Source organism: Myodes glareolus, chromosome 4, assembly GCF_982192425.1.
Source record: "Myodes glareolus chromosome 4, mMyoGla1.1, whole genome shotgun sequence".
Taxonomy (NCBI): Eukaryota; Metazoa; Chordata; class Mammalia; order Rodentia; family Cricetidae; genus Myodes; species Myodes glareolus.
In genome coordinates this window covers 57,649,911-57,670,167 of record NC_142029.1, presented here as the reverse complement: position 1 = coordinate 57,670,167, position 20,257 = coordinate 57,649,911, and the positions used below count along the sequence as shown (strand labels likewise).

Sequence of the window (20,257 nt, the reverse complement as noted above, 5' to 3'; positions counted from 1 at the left end):
ATGAGTTCAAGGCCAGCCTGGTATACAGAGCAAGTTCCAGGAGAGCCAAGGCTACATAGAAAAAAACCTGTATCAAAAAACATCAACAACAAATTATAGAATCAGATTTCATAAAATTGATAATTAAGGACTATTTGGCAGAAAATGCATCAAATTTTACCCAAGCATGCCCTGCCCACAGAGTCTCCAGGAGCCTGTGGCACTGTGGCTAGCATGAATCAATTCGACCTTACATTTATAGACAAAACTGACCCCCCAGAAGCTCTGCCTACATCTCCTGTCTACATCTGCTGGGAAGAGCAAGCACTAGCTAGCAGAAGCTTGTGTCAGTACAACTTTGGGAAGTGGGTGGTGCTCTAAGGGAATCACATAGGATGATGTAATGTCCACAGTCATTCCACTTTCATGAAGGCACAAACTAAAACCTGGGCATCGGGGGAGGGAACTGCATCTTTCTAGGTCCAGGTCTCACCCACATCTCCTTCTCCTGTCTCCTGATTGGCTTCAGCCAGTGAGTGACAGCAAATGCTCAGTGTCATGCACACGTCTCTCTCCAGATTTCACTGGGAGTGTGAGCATCACTACTCCAGAGCAGACAGTTCAGGAAGCCCAAGGGGAAACTGCGCACCTGCCCTGCATGTTCACCCTTAGCCCTGAGGACCAAGGACCACTGGACATCGAGTGGCTTCGGCTTTCAGGACCTAATAACGAAGAGGTGGACCGTGTGGTGAGTGTGCCCTGTGCCTGCTCACTCTCACAAGGCAGGCTTAGTATCGTGACTGGAAGGCCCACTGCCCAGGCTTGAGAACACAGAATGACCAGAGATTTCAGAAGAGGAGAGGTCCAGGACCCAGTCAGACTCCTACTGTAACCTCCCCTCCTCAGTTCTGGTGTGCAAGTGTACCTCACTGCACCTGGCTCCTATAACCAGCAAAGGGGTCACGAGATGTACACAGTAGGATGAACGTCCACATTCCCACGGTCTGTTCTCCTCATTTCCACACAGTGGAAATTCCACACAGTGAATTTCTTTCAAAGCAAAGGAAAAGCTGAGCATGGCAGCACATGCATGCAATCCTTCTCTATGTAGGTAGGCTGAGGCAGGGGGATTGAGAGTTTGAAGCCAACTTGGGTTACATAGCAAATTCCAGGCCAGCCTGAGCCGCCTGGAAAGGCCAAGTAATAAATAAAACAACAAAAAAGCAGAATTTTAAAGCCTGTAAAATATCAGTGTTAAATTATAGAAATCATAAAATACTGTTGCAGAGGTTTTTCTAATCAAAGTGATCAGAGCTGAATGGAGGTCAAAGACAGCTCCGAGGAGGAGGCACACCCAGTGATCCCATCCATGTCCAAGCATTGGCTCGCACTTGCCTTTTGGATGGTTCTTTAGTATTTACTTTATTTAAGCTTCTTCTGACACATTGACTTTAAAAACGAATCAGTGGTGGCCTGGAAACTGTGGTGGGTGCGTGTGTAAGAGGGCTTGCTGTGCAAACACGAGAACCTGAACTCAAATCCAGCATTCATGTAGAAAGCTGTGTGTGGGAATGTGTGCCTGTCATGGCAGCACTGGGGTGGAGGGAGCAGGGAGACGCCAAGAGGATCGTGGAGGCCTGCTGGCTTCTATCTCAGCTGGCTCAATGAGAGACCTTGTTATGTGGCTAGTTTCATGTCAACTTGATGCAACCAGAGTCATTCAATGGAGAGGAGGGAAACTCAATAAGAAAATGTCTCCGTAAGATCAGGCTGTGGGCAAGCCTATAAGGTGTTTTCTTAATTAGTCATTAATGAGGGAGGCCCATCGTGGGTAGTGTCATCCCTGAGCTGCTGGACCAGGGTTTTATCAGAAAGCAGGCTGAGCAAGCCACGGGGAGCAAATCAGTAAGCAGCACCCCTTCATGACTCTCCATCAGCTCCTGCCTCCAGGTCCCTGCCCTGTTTGAGTTCCTGCCCTGACTTCCTTCAGTGATGAACAGGGATGATGAGGCATAAGCCAAACAAACCCTTTCCTCCCCAGCTTGCTTTTGGTCATGGTGTTTATCACAGCAATAGAAACCCTGACTAAGGCGAAGTCTCAAGGGACTAAGGTAGAGCCTGATTGTGATGAACAGGCTCATTGCTGTCTACTTGCCTTGCAGACCCATAGGCCCATGAACACACACACACACACACACACACACACACACACACACACTCCCCAAATAAATAAGCAAAAATCAAGTATTTAGGACAAAAAGTGATGTTAATAAATTATATTAGCCCAGAGAAAGGAAGCACATGAAAATATAGTAATACATATTGGATATACATTTTGGAGTGTGTGTGTACCCCATGGAAGGGTTTCCAACAGAGACCAGATAGAGTTAGGATCTACTAGAGCTGGAGTTACAAGCTGTTGGGAGCCTCCAGCATGGCCACTTAGCATGAAACTTGGGTCCTCTAGATAACTAGCAAATACTCTTAAGGACTGAGCATATATATAATTTGTGTATGTTGCCAGTAGAGGTCAGAAGAAGTCACTGGATCCAATGGAACTGGAGTTACAAATGGTTGTCAACCACCATGTGGGTGCTGGGAATTGAACTTGGATCCTCTGGAAGAGTAGCCAGTGCTCTTAACCTTTGAACCATTTCTCCAGCTCAGCAGTATTTTTTTTTTAGTTTAGTTTATTAAGATAATGATTCACTCTATAGTTCAGGCTGGCCTGGAGCTTGCTATGTTGGTTGAACTCATGATCAGGCCTCAGTATTCCTAGTTACTGGAAGCACAGGTATGTCCTATCATGTCTGCTTCCAGTTTTGTATCAAGACAGAAAGAATTTTTTCTTCTCATTAGATCCCTCAGGTAAGTTAGGATCAGCCTTATTCAGAAGCAAAGGAGCAGGACGTTGTTGTTTATTCTTGGGGATGGACAGCAGCCTCTGAGGCAGCTGGAAAAGCAGGAGCATACAGCAATGAACAAGTCTGTGTTCCTGTCCAGCCTCATCAAACCCAGCTCTCTCAGGCTGTGCTAGCTTATTCTCACACCACGCCTCCCGCTCTCCATTTACAATGGGAGTGTGTGGCTACGGCGAGGACCAGGTGGGCGCACTTCTACTTTGTTGCTACTGACCGGCTCAGGGGAGCCACTCAGACTGTGGGGGAACAGGACGAAGGCTCAGGAAATTTTAGGATACAGCAGAGGAAATGACAGACAGACCACCCTCAATGTATTTGAGAATGCTGCTGCAATTTTATTTTTCCAGTGCAAAGCTTTTATATTTTTACAAACAAAGAACTTGGCAAAGGCACACATCATCAGATCATAAAAAAAAGCATAAAACAGTTTACAGAAAGAATCTTTGAAAATGCTTTGACTTGGGCACAAGGACTTTTGCCCAGTCTGTAACAGGCGGCTGGCTGGGCTAAGTGACCTTGTGCTCAGAATATCTTGGGGTGTGAGAGGAGAAGGCCACTATCTTCCTGGGAAAACTTTCTGCTAGGAAATTTTAAAGACATGATCTCAAACTTGTCTGAAACTGGTCCCATACCATAAATCTCAACTTTCTTCCCTCCCCGGCTCTCAGGGTCAGATGTTGTAATTAGCCTAGGTTTATTCTGGCCATAAGGAAGGCTGCATAGGCCTCCTGCACGTATTTCTCAGGCAAACATCTAGTGTTGCTGCGGCTGTTTTCCTACAGAAGGCTTCTAAGGTTTCTCCTGATAAGAGCAACTCCTTTTGCTCCACATCATTAAGGAATTGTCCTAATGATGACCCTGCCAATTCCCGGAACTGGCTACTTCTTTTAAGGCTTTAATGAATAGTAGGGCAGAGCTCAAAAATGTCCTCAGCAGTCTTGTTTGTATCTACAACTGCCTGGAATAGTCTGATCTGTTAGCAATATGCAAGGATCACGAAGAACACAAAGACAAAGAAAAGGACACACATATGGCTCCAAGGACAGCCAGGTCGAGTCAGTACAAATGGTGACTCAGGTGGCATTACACCACAACTAATTGCCAAGGGACAGCCTGGAACACAGCTCCGAGAAGCACAGATCCCAATCCTCCGGCAACACCTGCCCGTCCAGTCAGCATTTCTGCTACACTGGTGAGACAGTCATGGATGTAGCACTTTGTCATTTTGTGCTTTGAATAGCGTAGGTTTTTCTCACCCTGCCTGTTCCTACCGCTCTTTCTCACTCCTCCTCCCATGTCTGTCCGTCCATCCGTCTTTCCTCCCTCCCTACCTATCTTTTGATTTTTGATTCTACGGCAGCATGGCATGAAAAGGGCTTTAATAAAATAAGTTTTGTGTATTTTGTTTTCTGTTTTGGCTAATTTTTCCCTTTCTCTTTGGATTTTCTTTTAGATTATTTTGTATATTATTGATCAAATTTATTCTGACTACTACTATGACCTGAAAGGACGAGTCCATTTTACAACTAATGATGTCGCGTCTGGTAACGCATCCATAAAAATAAGAACCGTTCGGCCTTCAGACAGTGGCACCTATCAGTGCAGAGTGAAGAAAGCCCCTGGTGTTGCCAAGACAACCATTCAGCTGACAGTCGTTGGTAAGTCACTGTTATTGCTAGAGCAGCTTCTCAGTCACAGGGTCAAAGGTCACAATACTAAGTCACAGCATCTGTGTAAGACAAACATGGCTTTTACAGTAATAATTGTATTTATTTATTTTTTATATGCTGGGGATGAAACATACTTACAAGGAAAGGACTCTTCCACCGAGCTGTACCCCTAGCCTACAGTAACAATGTTAAACTTTTGAAGTATCTCTAAATTCCTCACATAACACAGAATCAAAAACTACCATATTTTACATAAGAAAAATAAGAAGTCAGGTGGTGGTGAAGTACGCCTTTAACTGGTAACTCGCGAGGCAAAGACAGGCAGGTCTCTGTGAGTTTGAGTCCATCCTAGTGTACAGAGTGAGTTCCAGGACAGTTAGGACTGTTACACAGAGAAATCCTGTTGAACCCCCTCAAAAAAAAAAAAAAAAAAAAAAAAAAAAAAAAAAAAAAAAAGAAGAAGAAGAAGAAGAAGAAGGAAAGAAAGATGAAAATGATGTGAGATTCCCCTCTGTATGCTATGAATATGTTTTATTACCAATGCTTAAGAGAGACACTGCTTTGGCCTATGGCAGGCAGGGTAGTTGCTGAAGGAGACAGATGCCGGAAACTTACTGGTAGGCTATAGGCTTGTGGTGATACACAGATTAATAGAAACCGGTTAATTCAAGATGTAAGAACTTGCCAGAAATATGCCTGAGTCAATGGCCAAGCAGTGTTGTAATTAATGTAGTTTCTGTGATTATTTAGGTCTGGGTGGCCAGGAAATGAATGTGCAGTCTCCATTTACAGAAAGATAAGAAGTACCTACTTTCATTGCAAAATTCTTCACAATTTCCAAAATAAATGAAATTTTGTCGTTTGAAAAAAAACCCGGAGCCTGGACTCAGGAGAGCTGCTTCGTTGTCTTTTGGGTCCAGTCTTCTGAGTTTGCCCTGAGAATTAAATCCATTTCATTTCCTTGGGCCTCAGTCTATTCTATATGCGTTGACACATGGTGGTGTATAAAAAGCTTTCATCGTCACTGTACCTGACAGCGTCACCCTTCAGAGCTGCGTGGGAGTGCTCTGAGCTTTTGCTTTCACTGTGCAAAAACAAATGAGGTTTTTATGGTGCAGAGCTGGGTGTTTAGGACACTGGGGATGGAATAGTGTGTGTGTGGCGGGGGGCTTTCCAGCTCATGTGGCCAGGCTTGCATGGGAAGCTGCTCCTTTGCCTGCTTTAAATGCATGTGTTACAGAATACAAACCTTAGAATAAGCGATGAAAGTTTAAAATGCCTTCTCAAAACTACTAAAATAATTATGATTGACCTTTTTTGAAAGGAACTAGGAAAGAAGATGAAATAAGGAACGTCTTCAACATTATACATAGGCCAATCACTCAGTGATTTTATGTGTGTGCAGTGTTACAATGAGACTGCCCGCCACAGGCTCAGTCTGGCTCCCAGGTGCTGGCACTATTTGGGTGGGTTTAGGAGGAAGTGTGCCACTGAAGGAAGGTTTGAGGATTCAGAAGCAACACACTGTTTATAGTACACTCTCTGCTTCCTACCCAAGACGGGAGCTCTCTGATCACTGTGCAGCTGCCAGCGCAAGTTGCCATGACAGCCATTCCCCTGAGATGAGGATGAACCCTTATCCTTCCAGAACTGCAAACCCAAATGAGCACTTCCTTCTGCAGGTGTCCTTGGTCGTGGAGTCATAACGAAAACAGGAGAAAAGAACCTGATACTGTATATGTGAAACTTAGCAGTGTTTCTTTATAAATTTTCCTCATTAAAATGGGTTGTACAGAAACCATTTTAACCATTCTGGGCTAAGAATGCAGCCCATTGTAGACTGCTTGCCTAATATCAATAGGCCTTGGCTTCGATCCTCAGTACCACTGCCACCAGAAAAAAGTATCAACAAAAATTATCATCTTTCATAAAAAAAATTTGAGAATTAAAGACAATTTGGCCGAAAGTTCATCAAAATTTACCCAAGTGTGCCCTGCCCACAGAGTCCCCAGGAGCCTGTGGCTAGCATGAATCAATTCGACCTTACATTTATAGACAGAACTGACCCCCACCCCCAGAAGCTCTGCCTACATCTCCTGTCTACATCTGCTGGGAAGAGCAAGCACTCGCTAGAAGAAGCTTGTGTCAGTACAACCTTGGGAAGTAGGTGGTGCTCTAAGGGAATCACATAGGATGACGTAATGTCCACAGTCATTCCACCTTCATGAAGGCACAAACTAAAACCTGGGCATGGGGGGGCAGGGGGAGGAAACTGCATCCTTCTAGGTCCAGGTCTCACCCACATCTCCTTCTCCTGTCTCCTGATTGGCTTCAGCCAGTGAGTGGCAGCAGATGCTCAGTGTCATGCACGTGTCTCTCTCCAGATTTCACTGGGAGTGTGAGCATCACTACTCCAGAGCAGACAGTTCAGGAAGCCCAAGGGGAAACTGCGCACCTGCCCTGCATGTTCACCCTTAGCCCCGAGGACCAAGGACCACTGGACATCGAGTGGCTTCGGCTTTCAGGACCTAATAACGAAGAGGTGGACCGTGTGGTGAGTGTGCCCTGTGCCTGCTCACTCTCACAAGGCAGGCTTGGTATTGTGACTGGAAGGCCCACTGCCCAGGCTTGAGAACATAGAATGACCAGAGATTTCAGAAGAGGAGAGGTCCAGGATCCAGTCAGACTCCTACTGTAACCTCCCCTCCTCAGTTCTGGTGTGCAAGTGTACCTCACTGCACCTGGCTCCCATAACCAGCAAAGGGGTCACGAGGTGTACACAGTAGGATGAACGTCCACATTCCCACGGTCTGTTCTAATTTCAAGTTCACTCTCCCACACAGTGTATTTCTTTCAAAGCAAAGGAAAAGCTGAGCATGGCAGCACATGCATGCAATCCTTCTCTATGTAGGTAGGCTGAGGCAGGGGGATTGAGAGTTTGAGGCCAGCTTGGGCTACGTAGCCTTATGTGCAGTCTCAACTGCACAGTAAGGCCCTGTAGCAAATAAAACAACAAACAAACACAATTTTAAAGCCTATAAAATATCAGCATTAAATTATAGAAATCATATAAGATATATAAAATATTGCTGTAGAAGTTTTCTCTTTTTTTGTTCTTTTTTGTTTGTTTGTTTTGTTTTGTTTTTTGAGACAAACAGGGTTTCTCTGTAACCTTAGAGCCTGTCCTGGAACTAGTTCTTGTTGACCAGGCTGGTCTTGAACTCACAGAAATCCACCTGCTCCTGTCTCCCCAGTGCTGGATTAAAGGCATGGGCCACCACTGCCCGGCTTGCAGAAGTTTTCTATAATCAAAGTGATCAGAGCCAAATGGAAAGGCAAAGAAAGCTCTGAGGAGGAGGCATATCCAAGGATCCCGGCTCCTAGTCCCTGCATCACACTTGTCTTTTAGACGGTTCTTTAGTATTTTGTTTTATCTCAAATGCTGCATATTAGCTTCATCGGACACATTTTATCTAAGAGATCAACACTGGGTTGGAATGTTGGCTCAGTGCGTGAGAGTGTATGCACAAGAGCAAGGAACTGTGATGGAATCCCTAGCCTGGACGTGAGGAGCTGTGTGTGGTAACTCATGTAGTTAGCTTCAACTTGCGAGAGGCAGAGGCGGGAAGATGGCTGGGACTTTCTGGCAGCTAGTCTACATCCAGGTTCAATTTGAGACCCTCTCTCAGAAACAAGACAGCGAGTACAGAACAAGATAGATACCCAGTGCCCTTCTCTGTCCTCAGTGCCGTCACCCACAGGTGACCATGCGCATGCGCACAAGTACACTCGCTTTGGTTCGGTGTTTAGCCAGTTTATTATTATTTTTTCTTCTGTTTTCATTTTCTTTCAGGTTATTTTATATTCTGCAGACAGAATTTGTGATGACTTCTATCCAGGTCTGAAAGGACGAGTGCATTTTACCAGTAATGACATCGGGTCTGGGGACGCATCCATAAATATAACAAGTATCCAGCTATCGGATGCTGGCACCTATCAGTGCAGAGTGAAACAAAGCCTTGGCGTTGCCAACAGGAACATCCAGCTAGCTGTCACCGGTAAATTTCTGTGGCTAGTCACAGGTGTCTTAGAAACAGGGTGGGCTCTCACAGCACTAAAGTCACAGCGATTTATAAGGCAAAGTTTCGATTCTAGAGTAATAATTAGACTCAGTTTTGCTATGTTAGGGGTGAAACCCAGGGCTCATGCTTGCTAGGAAAGGGCTCTGGCCCTGGGCCACACCCCTAGCTCTAGAGTGATAATTTTCAACTTTGAGGTATTTCTAATGTCTTCACGTTGTATGAGACATAAAGTGGACACTTTTTTTTCTTCTGCAAAAGGAATTACTTCTTTTTGTTGTTGTTACTTCATTTTGTTCATGTTTCTTCATTTTATCTTGTGCATATGAGTGTTTTGCCTGCATGTATGCCTGGAAACCAGGAAAGGGTGATGGATCCCCTGCAACTGGAATCACAGAGAGTTATGGAGCTGCCATGTGGGTGTTGCAAATTGAACCTGGGTCCTCCAGAAGAATGGCCAGTGCTCTTAATCACTGAGCCGTCGCTCCAGCCACTTGTTTTCTGTGTTTTTGAGACAAGGTCCCCCTATGCATTCCTGGATAGCCTGGATCTGTGCAGAACGCGATGGCCTCAAACTAACAGAGATATGTATGCCTACACTGCCTCTCAAGTGCTGGATTTAAAAGCATATGGCAACCTCCCCAGCCTATTTCAAACTTTGTAAAATTCATTGACAATTTAAAAAATAAGTGTAGGTTGGGGTTTATTTTTTTGCTTAAGAATTTCATCCACACATATAATTCATTTTTATAAAATTCTACCCCAGTTGGTACCTCCAATTACTCCCCTATCCCTCCCATCTTCCCTGTTTTCCTTTTCAACTTCTTCCTGTCTCTTTCCCTCTCCCTTGGGTTTCCCCTCCCTCTCCCCTGTCTTTCCAGGTCTAGTTCCACCTTCAGTAAGCTCTGGTCAACAGAAGGTTGGGATGGGAGATCCTGAGAGGCCAGAAGGCCCATGGGAGATGAATGGCTCTCCATATTTCTGACAGCCAGGATGGACAAGAATTTTGTTGTATGAGGAAGAACCCTGAGCCTGGACTCAGGAGAGCTGTGTTGTTGTTGCTTTGAACTTTGTCTTTAGAGTTTGCCCCGAGAATTAAATAAATATCTGCATTTCCTTGGGCCTCGGTCTACTCTATGTGTACTGACACATGGTGTATAAAAAGCTGTAGTTGTCACTGTACCTGTCAGAGTCACCTCTTCAGAGCTGCATGGGAGTGCTCTGAGTTTTTGCTTTCACTGCACAAAGGACAAAAGAGGTTTCTATGGTGCAGAGGTGGGTGTTTAGGATGCTGGGGATGTAATTGCATGTGTGTGTGTGTCAGAGAGAGAGAGAGGAGAGAGAAAAGAGAAAGAGAAAGACACACACACAGAGAGAGAGAGAAAGAGAGAGAGAGAGAGAGAGAGAGAGAGAGAGAGAGAATGTGAGTATTTGTGTGGGTACGCAGGCACCATAGCATCTTAAAAGAATGTCAGGAGTTGACATTCTTTTTTCACGGTGGCTTTCAGGGATCAAACTTAGGTCATCAGCTAGCATGACAAGCATTTTACCCATGGAGCTTCACCCCAACTTTGTAGAAACCACTATTTGTTTAGTACTCAGATTATTGAACATCAAACAGAACAAAACAGAATTTTCAGCATCATCCTTAAGTGTGATATAATTGAAAGGCTTTTAAATTTAAAAATTTTAAATATTTAAATTTTAAATATTGTGTGTGACTAGTGCTATGGATCAGAGATTAAGAGCATTGGTTGCTCTACCAGAGGACTAGAATTTGATTTCCAGCACCCAGCTGGCAGCTCACAGCTCTCTGTGACTTCAGTCTCAGATTCTATGCCTTCTTCTGGCCTCTGGGGGCAACAAACACAGAGTCCCCAGGGAGCCTGTGGCACTGTGGCTAGCATGGATCATTTTGACCTCCCATTTATAGATAAAACTGATCTCTCTGTTGTCTGTGTTTCTGTCCTGCCTAGTTTCTGTCCTCCCACCAGGTCCCACAGCAATTTAGCCCCAAAGAAATCACACAGAGGTCCATATTAATGGTAAACTGATTGGCTCATTAGCTCAGGCTTCTTATTAACTCATAACTTATATTAACCCATTATTCTTCTCTATGTTAGACACATGGCTTGGTACCTTTTTCAGCAGGGCAATCACATCTTCCTTCTTCTGTGGTTGGGACAGGACTGGGGAGGAATGGGCTTCCTCCTTCCCAGAATTCTCCTGTTCTCATCGACCCACCTCCACTTCCTGTCTGGTTGTCCCATCTATACTTCCTGCCTGGATACTGGCCAATCAGCATTTATTTAAAACATAATTGACAGAATATAGACAATTGTCCCGCATCATCTCCCAAAAACTCTGACTAAATCCTCTTGTCTACATCTGCTGGGAAGAGCAAGCACTCGCTAGCAGAAACTTATGTCAGTACAACTTTGGGAAGTGGGTGGTGCTCTAAGGGAATCATATAGGATGACGTAATGTCCACAGTCATTCCACTTTCATGAAGGCACAAACTAAAACCTGGGCATCGGGGAGGGAACTACATTCTTCTAGGTCCAGGTCTCACCCACATCTCCTTCTCCCATCTCCTGATTGGCTTTAACCAGTGAGTGACAGCAGATGCTCAGTGTCATGCACATGTCTCTCTCTAGGTTTCACTGGGAGTGTGAGCATCACTACTCCAGAGCAGACAGTTCAGGCAGTCCAAGGGGAAACTGCGCACTTGCCCTGCATGTTCACCCTTAGCCCCGAGGACCAAGGACCACTGGACGTTGACTGGATGCTGCTCACTGGACCTGAAAATGAGGTGGTGAATCATTTGGTAAGTGTGCCCTGTCCCTGCTCACTCTCATTAGGCAGGTGTGGTATCATGGCCAGAATCCCCACTTCCCAGGCTTGTGAACATGGATAGCATGACTGGAGATTTCAGAAGAGGAGGGGCCATCAGATTCCTTGAACACATCATGGACAAGAAGATGTTGTGGAAGTTCTGAAAATGTGGACTTGAACGTGACAGGAGCATAGAAAAAGAGGGGTGTGCCGAGCGGGCTGGGCAGCAAGGGTGTGTGTGTGTGCTGAGTGTGTGTGACAGAGTCACTAGGCTCTGTCTCATGTCAGAGTCGATGTCCGCTATGTTTGTCATCCTCAAGCTTTGGCGTCCTGAGTTACTGGAGCTACAGGTATGGCCCATCCTGCCTGGTGTCTAAATCGCAATAAGACGAAAAGCAATTTGTCCTTTTTAGTTACATTTCATAGGCAAATTACAATGGCTTTCTTGGGTGGGGGGACAAAGGTTGGCCTGTTCTTGATTTTTCTTGATTTTCTTTACTACACCCTCAGAGGCAGCTGAAAAATGAGCGCACACCAGAATGAGCAAGTGTGTGGTCCTGTTCAGTGTTACCAAACCCTCCTCCAGAACTGGGCTGTGCTATTTAATTATGATGAATATTATTTAACCACATTGGACTCAGGGTTTTCCATTTATAATGGGAATAGAGAAGCCAAAGATTTGGCTCAGTACTTAGGAGCACTGGCTACTCTTCTAGAGGATCTTCTGGAGGACCTGGTTTCAGTTCCCAGCATCAACATGGCAGCTCACACCTGTCTGTTACTTCAGTTCCAGGTGACCCAGAACTTTCTTCTGGTCTCTGAGTACTGATGGTATAGAATATTATTTTAGCTGGGCAAAGATGTATTACATTTTTTTATGCTTCAGAATATTAGCTTAGCCATTGCTTTTGTTTATGCTGCATTTGTTTTAATGATATGAAGATGTTGTTTAATCATGTAAAGATATGCTGCATTTGTTTCACTTTGCCTGCCTAAGGCACCTGATTGGTTTAGTAAAGAACTGAAATGCCAATAGCAAGGCAGGAAAAAGGATAGGTGGGGCTGGCAGGCAGAGAGAATAAACAGGAGAAATTTAGGCTTGGAAGGAGAAGGGAAAGAACAAGAGAAGAAGAGAATGAGGAACAAGCCTGGGGCACAAAACCAGTCAGACACAGAGAAGCAGTGAAGGTAGAATATACAGAAGTAAGAAAGGTAATAAGCCCCAAGGCAAAAAGGATACAAAAAAAAAAAACCCAGGTTAATTTAATTTAAAAGAGGTGGCCAGAAACAAGCCTAAGCTAGGCTGAACATTCAAAACTAAAAATAAGTCTCTGCACCATGATTTGGGAGCTGGTTGGTGGCCCAAAAGAAAAAAGCCCAGTACATGCTGGGATTATAGGTGAGTGCAACCTAAATATAATTTAAAATAATAAAAAAGCTTAAAATCATAATAAAAAATAGGGTTGTGGAGCTACACCCCAGGCCACACTGGCCCATTTCTACTTCCTCATTCTGTTTTTAAGTAGTGTGGGTTTCCTTGTAATGTGTTCCTTTCTCTTCTTCTCCTTCCTTCTTTCCTTTCTTCCTTCCTTTCTCTTCTTTCTGTGTATGTAATGTAGTACATGTGTGTGCAGATGCATGTATAGATGCGTGAGCATGCATGTGGAAGCCAGAGGTGGAGGCCGGGTGTCATCTCCTCTCTCTGTCTGTCACATGTTTGTGCTACGATCTCTCACTGAAACTGGAGCTCACGGACGGCTAGACTGACTAGCCACCAGTGCCTAGGCTTTGCCCCCAGCCTCTAGTGGAAGGATGTGAACTCGTGTCTAGCTCTTACACTGACACTGGAATTCCTAGCTCAGGTTCTTGTGCTTGTTCATCAAACACTTTATTTCCTGAGTCTCCTCTCTGGCTCTCTTTACTTTCTTTCTCTCTTCTTCCCTTTCTCTCTCTTTTGTCTCTCATTTCGATTTCATTTTTAAATTCTGTGATAACATGGTATAGACAGGCTTTAACAAAAGATTTTTTAAGATTCATTTTTCATTTCATGTGAGTCTTTTTGTTTTTATGTTCATCTGTGTACCGTGTGCATGCCTAGTGCCCGTGTAGGCCAGAAGTGGCTGCTTAATCCCAGGGGTCTAAAGTTATAGGCCACTGGGAACTGCCATGTGGGTGCTAGGCCCCAATCCTGGGTCCTCTGGAAGAGAAGTACACGCGTCTAACCCCTGAGCCATTTCCTCAGCCAATGTTTGTTTTTTCTTATGTTTTGGTTTTCTTTTAGCTTATTGTAAGTTTAGCAGACAAAATTTATGATGGCTTCTATCAAGATATGAAAGGACGTGTGAAGTTTACAAGTAATGATATCTGGTCTGGTGATGCCTCTATAAATATAACCAATGTTCAGCTCTCTGATGCTGGCACCTACCAGTGTGAAGTGTTCTATGGTGCCGCTGCTGCTAAGAGGGCCATTCAGCTGACAGTTGTCGGTAAGTTACTGTTGTCGGTAGAAAGATGGCTCACTAACAGGGTGAAAGGTCACGGTACTAAAATCAAGCATTCATGTAAGACAAACTTATATTTTCCAATAATTGTATTTATTCATTTTTGACAGGCTAGGAGTGAAACCTGGGCCTCATGCTTCCTATGAAAAAGCTCTATGACTGTACCACACCCCTGTCCCTAGAATTGTAAGTAAACTTTTGAAGTATTTCTAATGTCCTCACATATCTTAAAACATAAAGCCACCACATTTTTAGATAAGAAAAATAAGAATCAATTAACTCCTTTGCAAAATTCTTTACTGTTAGGAATATTTCCTAACGTGAGCTCTCTGCCGACACCAAAAATCCCAACCAAGTCAAATCATAACAAGCTGAATTAAAGGATATCCAGGTTTAACGGGATTTCTGCATTCTTAGGTGTTCCCCCCAAGGGAACCGGGAAGCCACCAATATGACCACGGGTGGGGGGTGAGACAGCACGGACATGGGACCACAAAGGGACTCTCTGGGGAGCAGTTTAAATAGACTAAGGGAGGGGCCAAGGCTTGGCAGGCTGCCTCGACAGACACTTCTCTGGGGAGGGGTCAAGGTTTGGTGGGCACAGGGGCGGGGCCTCCAAAGATGGAGATCAGAGACAGGGACTTACATCTATGATTTCCAAAACTGTTGTTTGAGAAAGAACCCTGAGCCTGGACTCAGGAAAGCTGCATTGTTGTCTGTTGTTGGTTGTTTTTTTACTCTTTAGGAGCTTTACTCTCTGGAGGTCCACAACCCAGCTCCTAGATAAATCACACACGGAGGCTTATTCTTACTTATGAATCCCTGGCCTTAGCTTGACTTATATCTGGACAATTTTTCTTAAATTATCCCATCTACCTTTTGCCTCTGGACTTTTTTCCTTTTCTTGCTTCTGTATGTCTTATGTTCACTCTTACTCATGACTGGCCCCTAGTGTCCTCTTCTTGTTCTCTTGCGCCCTGATCTCTCATCCCAGATTTCCCCTCAGATTCTCTGCCTGCCAGGCCTGCCTATCCTTTCTCCTGCCTTGCTATTGTCCCTTTAGCTCTTTATTAAACCAGTCCGGTATTTTAGGCAGGCAAAGTAACACAGTTCAGAGAGTTAAACAAATGCAACATAAAAGAATGCAAGACATCTGTACATCATTAAACAGATGTTCCACAGCATCAACGAATGTAACACTTCTTAAATTAATATTCCGCCACAGATGTCATGGTGACTGTTGTTTTGGATCTAGTTCCTCTAGGTTTTCTCTGAGAATTAAATACATTTCTACATTTCCTTGGACCTCATTCGATACACTATGGGGTACTGGAACATAGTGCTGACCATAAAAATCTTTAATCGTCACTGTAGGGGTGTCAGAGCCACCCCTTCAGGGCGGCACGGGAGCGCTCTGAGCTCTTGCTTTCATTGTATAAAGACAGATGAGGTGTCTATGGTGCAGAGCTGGGTGTTTAGATGCTGGGGACGAAACAGAGGAGAAAGCTGATGGAGAAGCCAGTCCACATCAGGCAGTGATGTCACATTTTCATCGCTGTTTTCATTCCTTAAAGTGGGAGACGAGACAGGCTGGGAGGTGGTGAAGTTCTCTCGCTGATGGTCAAGAGGACAAAGGGGAACTCCTATGATTGTCGGGCTGCGAAGTTTCTTTTCTTTCTGTGGATCGTGGGGTAATGTGCCCAATATCAATCCCCTCATGTTCAGAAATCAGAAAGGTGATAGTTCGCATTACGCTTGAGCGCCTTACTGTATAGGCTTCATACAGGTGGGTGGTGGCTAGTCCTCTGTTAGGGCAGCAAGCTCTTGTTCTGCGACCTAAGATCTCGTTTTAGAAGATGCTTGGACACACGTTTTGTAGGTATTTCTGATTGTCTGGCACAACCCTAGAAGTAAACAGTCAGTGCCCCTCCCCGCATACACACATGCCAACTATGCCTTGTTCCTTCTATCTGATGGACTCATCAAAGGGACAGGTGAAGAAGGGTTGCATGTGGGAATTGGAGTCGTCTGAACACTGCTGTCCTCTAGAGCAGGAATATCCGTACGGAGACCAGGAAAGAGAAGGCACACTGAACACATCCCCAGGCAGCATTAAGGGCTGTTGCCTGCTGGCAGCAGCACTGAGTGCAGACGCTGATCCAAGGCACTCTGGTCTGAGCGCCGTCAGTCAAAAATGCTTTCTACAGTGTGAAAAGTGACCCAGCCTGAGTGATTGTAGTTCTCAGTCATGATCTCACTGTTCCAGACACTTGGCATTCCTCAGTGCACTTAGCTGCATTTCTCTCTTTATCAGTTACTACTTCAGCTATTATTTTATCACATTCATTGACATGTGTGTATATGCTCATGTACCATGCATGACACATGATGGAGGTCATAAGACAGCTTACAGGAGCTGGTGTCTCTTTCCATCATGTGTGTCCCGAGGGTCAAATTCAGGGTACGCCACTTATCAACAAGTGCTTTTCCACTGAGCCAGCCCTGTTTGTGCTTTCTAACAAGGACAGCAGATTCTTTTAAAAATACTTCAGTTTCTTTGCTTTATGTGTTTTCCCTGCATGTAGGTATGTCTGCAGCACAGGCATGCCTCGTTCCCTCAGAGGTCAGAAGAGGGTGTCGGATCCCTTGCATCTAGAGTTATGGTTATGAGTCACTATATGGGTCCTGGGACTCAAACTGGGTCCTTTCTGGAGCAACAAATGCTCTTAACCACTGAACCATTTCTTAAGCTTCAAGGATAGCATGCACTCTTAACTGTACTATTGGTTTCTTTTTTAAGGGTCCCCTGGCTGACCTTGAAGTTGGGCTCCTTCTGCCTCACCTCCCAAGTCTTGGAATTGCATATTTGTATCTGTAAATGGTTTGCATTGTTGAGGTTTTTAAAAGATTTCTAATTTTTAAAATTTATTTATTTATTAAAAATTTCCACCTCCTCCCCGCCTCCCTTTTCCCCTCCCCCTCCCCACCTTCCCTTCCCTCTCTAGTCCTAAGAGCAGTCAGGTTTCTATGCCCCATGGGAAGTTCAAGGTCTTCCCCCCTCCATCCAGGTCTATAAAGGTAAGCATCTAAACAAACCAGGCTCCCACAAAGTCAGTCCATGCAGTAGAATCGAAACCCAGTGCCATTGTCCTTGGCTTCTCAGTCAGCCTTCATTGCCAGCCACATTCAGAGTGTCCAGTTTGATCACATGCTCCATTACTCCCAGTCCAGCTGGCCTAGGTGAGCTCCCATTAGATCTGTCCCAGTGTCTCAGTGGGTAAACGCACCCCTCATGGTCCTGACTTCCTTGCTCATGTTTTCCCTCCTTCTGCTCCTCATTTGAACCTTGGGAGCTAAGTCCAGTGCTCTAATGTGAGTCTCTGTCTCTATCTCCATCCATTGCCAGATGAAGGTTCTATGGTGATATGCAAGATATTCATCAGTGTGGCTATGGGACAAGGTATATGTAAATCATACCTATTATGCAAGTTGCTTTTCCCTAAGCAAATACCTTTCTTTTCAGGCTAATCAGTTTCCCCAGAGATCACATCAATTGAACTTCTAATTAAGTTTTGCCAAGTATTTGATCCTGTGAATCTCATGAAATGTGCCTTGTGCTCCTGCGTTCCTTCAACCTCGAAAGAACCCTTTGTGACAATAAACCAGTGTCTCGGCATTCTCTTTGATTTTTCTGCCATCAGTTCGCCCCTGTATTCTAATGTTAGAGAACCCAGCAGCAATATCTTGGAGATAAGAGATGTAATTTTTCTGGATATCAGTTGATGAAAATAAACATGATTTGAATTTTGAGCTTTGGAAAAAGAATCTAAGTCCTTCAAACAAATAGTACTGCTGTAGCTCCATTCCATGCTCTCTGGAGGGCAGGTGTAAACACCAACAGTGTGCTTACTGTCCTGCTCTGTCCTTTCTTACAGCCGTGGCTCTCCAGGGCAGGGCTCCTGTAATTCAGCTCTGGAAGCACCTCCCCCAGGGGACTGAAGGTGTCACACTAATGTGTAAATTTTGCTTTATTGGTGTGAGTATGCATGGGTGTCGCATGTGGTGCACGTGCATGCATGTTCTTCAGTCAGGCTCCACTCCATTTTGTTGAGTTGGGGTCTGTGACCTGAACCCGGAGATCACAGATTTGCTGGTCTTTCCCAGGCTGGGGTTCAGCGCATAGCCCCCACTTTGGCTAGCTCACAACTGCCTGTAGTGCTGGCTCTGGGGCATCCAGTGCCCTTTTCTGGCTTCTGAGGGGGCCTATACAGATGCACACATGCACATACACCACACACACACAAACACATACATTTCTTGGAGACAGCAAAAAAAAAAAAAAATGAATCTTGCTTTCTAATCCAGTCTGCTAGTCTGTGTCTCATTACTGGGTAATTGAGATGGTAAATTATTGTTCAAAGACATGTATTATCACTCTGATACATTTTCTTAAATCTTTTGATTGATTGTTCTTAAACTGTTTATATTCTTGTGTTCTCTTGCTTGTTTTCATCCTTTTCTTTGATCAAAATGTTTGTCCCAGTGTCCTCTTCAGAGGTGGCTTAGTGCTCACAGACTCCTTTAATCGGCTGTCCTGGCGATTGTTCTCTCCTTATATTACAGCTGATAGTGTTGCTGGGTCCAGTGGTCTGGGTTGGCACATATGGTCATTCAGCAACCGCAGGTAATTAGTCCCAGCCCTTCTGGCTTTTAAAGTCTTCACTGAGAAGTCAGTTGTTCTCACAGGCTTGATTTTATAGGTGACTTGTTTCTCTCTTGAAGCTTTCAGTATCCTGTCTTATTTGTTCTGTACATCAGTGTTTTACTATATGCTGTGGGAATTTCTTTTCTGGCCCTGTCTAACTGGTGTTATGCACATGCACTCTGATAGTCATTTCTCCTTCCTTCCTTCCGTCCTTCCTTCCTTCCTTCCTTCCTTCCTTCCCTCCCTCCCTCCCTCCCTCCCTCCCTCCCTCCCTCCCTCCTTCCTTCCTTCCTTCCTTCCTTCCTTTTTTTCGAGGCAGGGTTTCTCTATAGCTTTGGTGTCTGTCCCAGAACTAGCTTTTGTAGACCAGGCTGGCCTCCAACTCAGAGACCCACCTGCCTCTGCCTCCCAAGTACTGGGATTAAAGGCGTGCACCACCACCGCCTGGCCATTTCTATTTTCTTATATTTTGGGGGCTTTCTTCTATGATTTCGTTGAAAATACTTTTGTGCCTTTGACTTGGGGTTCTTCTTCTCTGTGGCTCAGTTTTTGCCATCTTACACTGTCTCGGAGTTTCTGCATGTTCTGTTCATGGGTTTGGTTTGATTTATTTATTTTTTTAGATTTAACATTTTCTTTGACTTAGTTATCCAGAAATACCTCTACCTTGTCTTTAAGCCTTGATATTCTCTTTTCCACATCATCCATTTGATTTACTGAATTTTTAATTTTGAGTTTATTTCATTTTGGCTTTTCTTCAGAAATTCTCTTCATTCAATTCAATTTTCTTATGTTGAATTGCTTCCTTTATTTCATTCAACTATTTTCAGTTTTCATTCTGGCATTCATCCTTTCTGAGTTCCTTCAACATATTTATATAGCTATTTTGAAATTGTTTTTTTAAAGCTGCTTTTTCTCAGGGAGTATGAGAATACACCCTTTTGGAGATGTTTTATCTTGGTCATTCATGTTGTGCTTTTGTGGTAGTACCTTTATCTGGAGGTTTGGTTTTTGGTTGTGTTTGATATGTTATCTGTTCCGCCTTTGTTGAGCGGACACTTATATGGGTTTACTCTCACCTAGTCAGGTTGTTATGGGCCAGCTGAATGGTGGTTGGGGTTCCGACTTGGGGCCGCTCAGTGTTTATGTCTAAATGGAGTGCAAGTGTGGGGTCCATCCTCTCCTGCACCTAGGCCTAGGTCTCCAAGTGCCTGGCCAATATCAAACAAGAGGCCTCGTCCAAACCAAGTGGAAGGTGAGTGAGAGGCCCAGGTCCCCACATTCAGTGAGTCCATAGCCCTAGCACAACCCCCAAACAGCCTGGCTCCAGAGGCAGGGAAAGAAACACACCCTGAAAACGGAACCAGAGGTAGGGGAAGACACTCTGTCCCCAAACCTAGAGCCAGAGACGAGTTCCCGGACCCTGAAACTAGGACCAAAAGAACGCACTAAGTCCCTAGATTCAGGACATACCAAAGAAAGTTGTCTTGGCCCCAAAATTAGGGCTACAAAGGTAGAAAGAACCAAAGAAAGAAACACAGTTTGGCCCCAGAAATAGAGCCATCTC

The 20,257-nt window shown here is 44.6% G+C and overlaps 1 protein-coding gene across 3 annotated transcripts in view; it reads left to right on the top strand.

The window, feature by feature from the left end:
• The window catches only part of LOC125389095 (coxsackievirus and adenovirus receptor homolog), a 30,266-nt gene extending 12,471 nt beyond the window's left edge, over positions 1 to 17,795 (top strand). For 2 of the 3 annotated variants that reach the window (XM_087905482.1, XM_087905481.1), the window contains exons 2-9: positions 558 to 727; positions 4,354 to 4,558; positions 6,955 to 7,124; positions 8,424 to 8,628; positions 11,307 to 11,476; positions 13,766 to 13,970; positions 14,101 to 14,171; positions 17,509 to 17,795. In XM_087905482.1, the coding sequence (XP_087761608.1) occupies positions 558 to 727; positions 4,354 to 4,558; positions 6,955 to 7,124; positions 8,424 to 8,628; positions 11,307 to 11,476; positions 13,766 to 13,970; positions 14,101 to 14,144 (1,169 nt within the window). In that variant the 3' untranslated portion in view covers positions 14,145 to 14,171; positions 17,509 to 17,795. Of the gene's footprint in view, positions 1 to 557; positions 728 to 4,353; positions 4,559 to 6,954; positions 7,125 to 8,423; positions 8,629 to 11,306; positions 11,477 to 13,765; positions 13,971 to 14,095; positions 14,172 to 17,508 lie in introns of all 3 variants that reach the window. The other variant, XR_015737698.1, reaches the window with a different exon arrangement.
• The last annotated feature ends 2,462 nt before the right edge of the window (positions 17,796 to 20,257 follow it).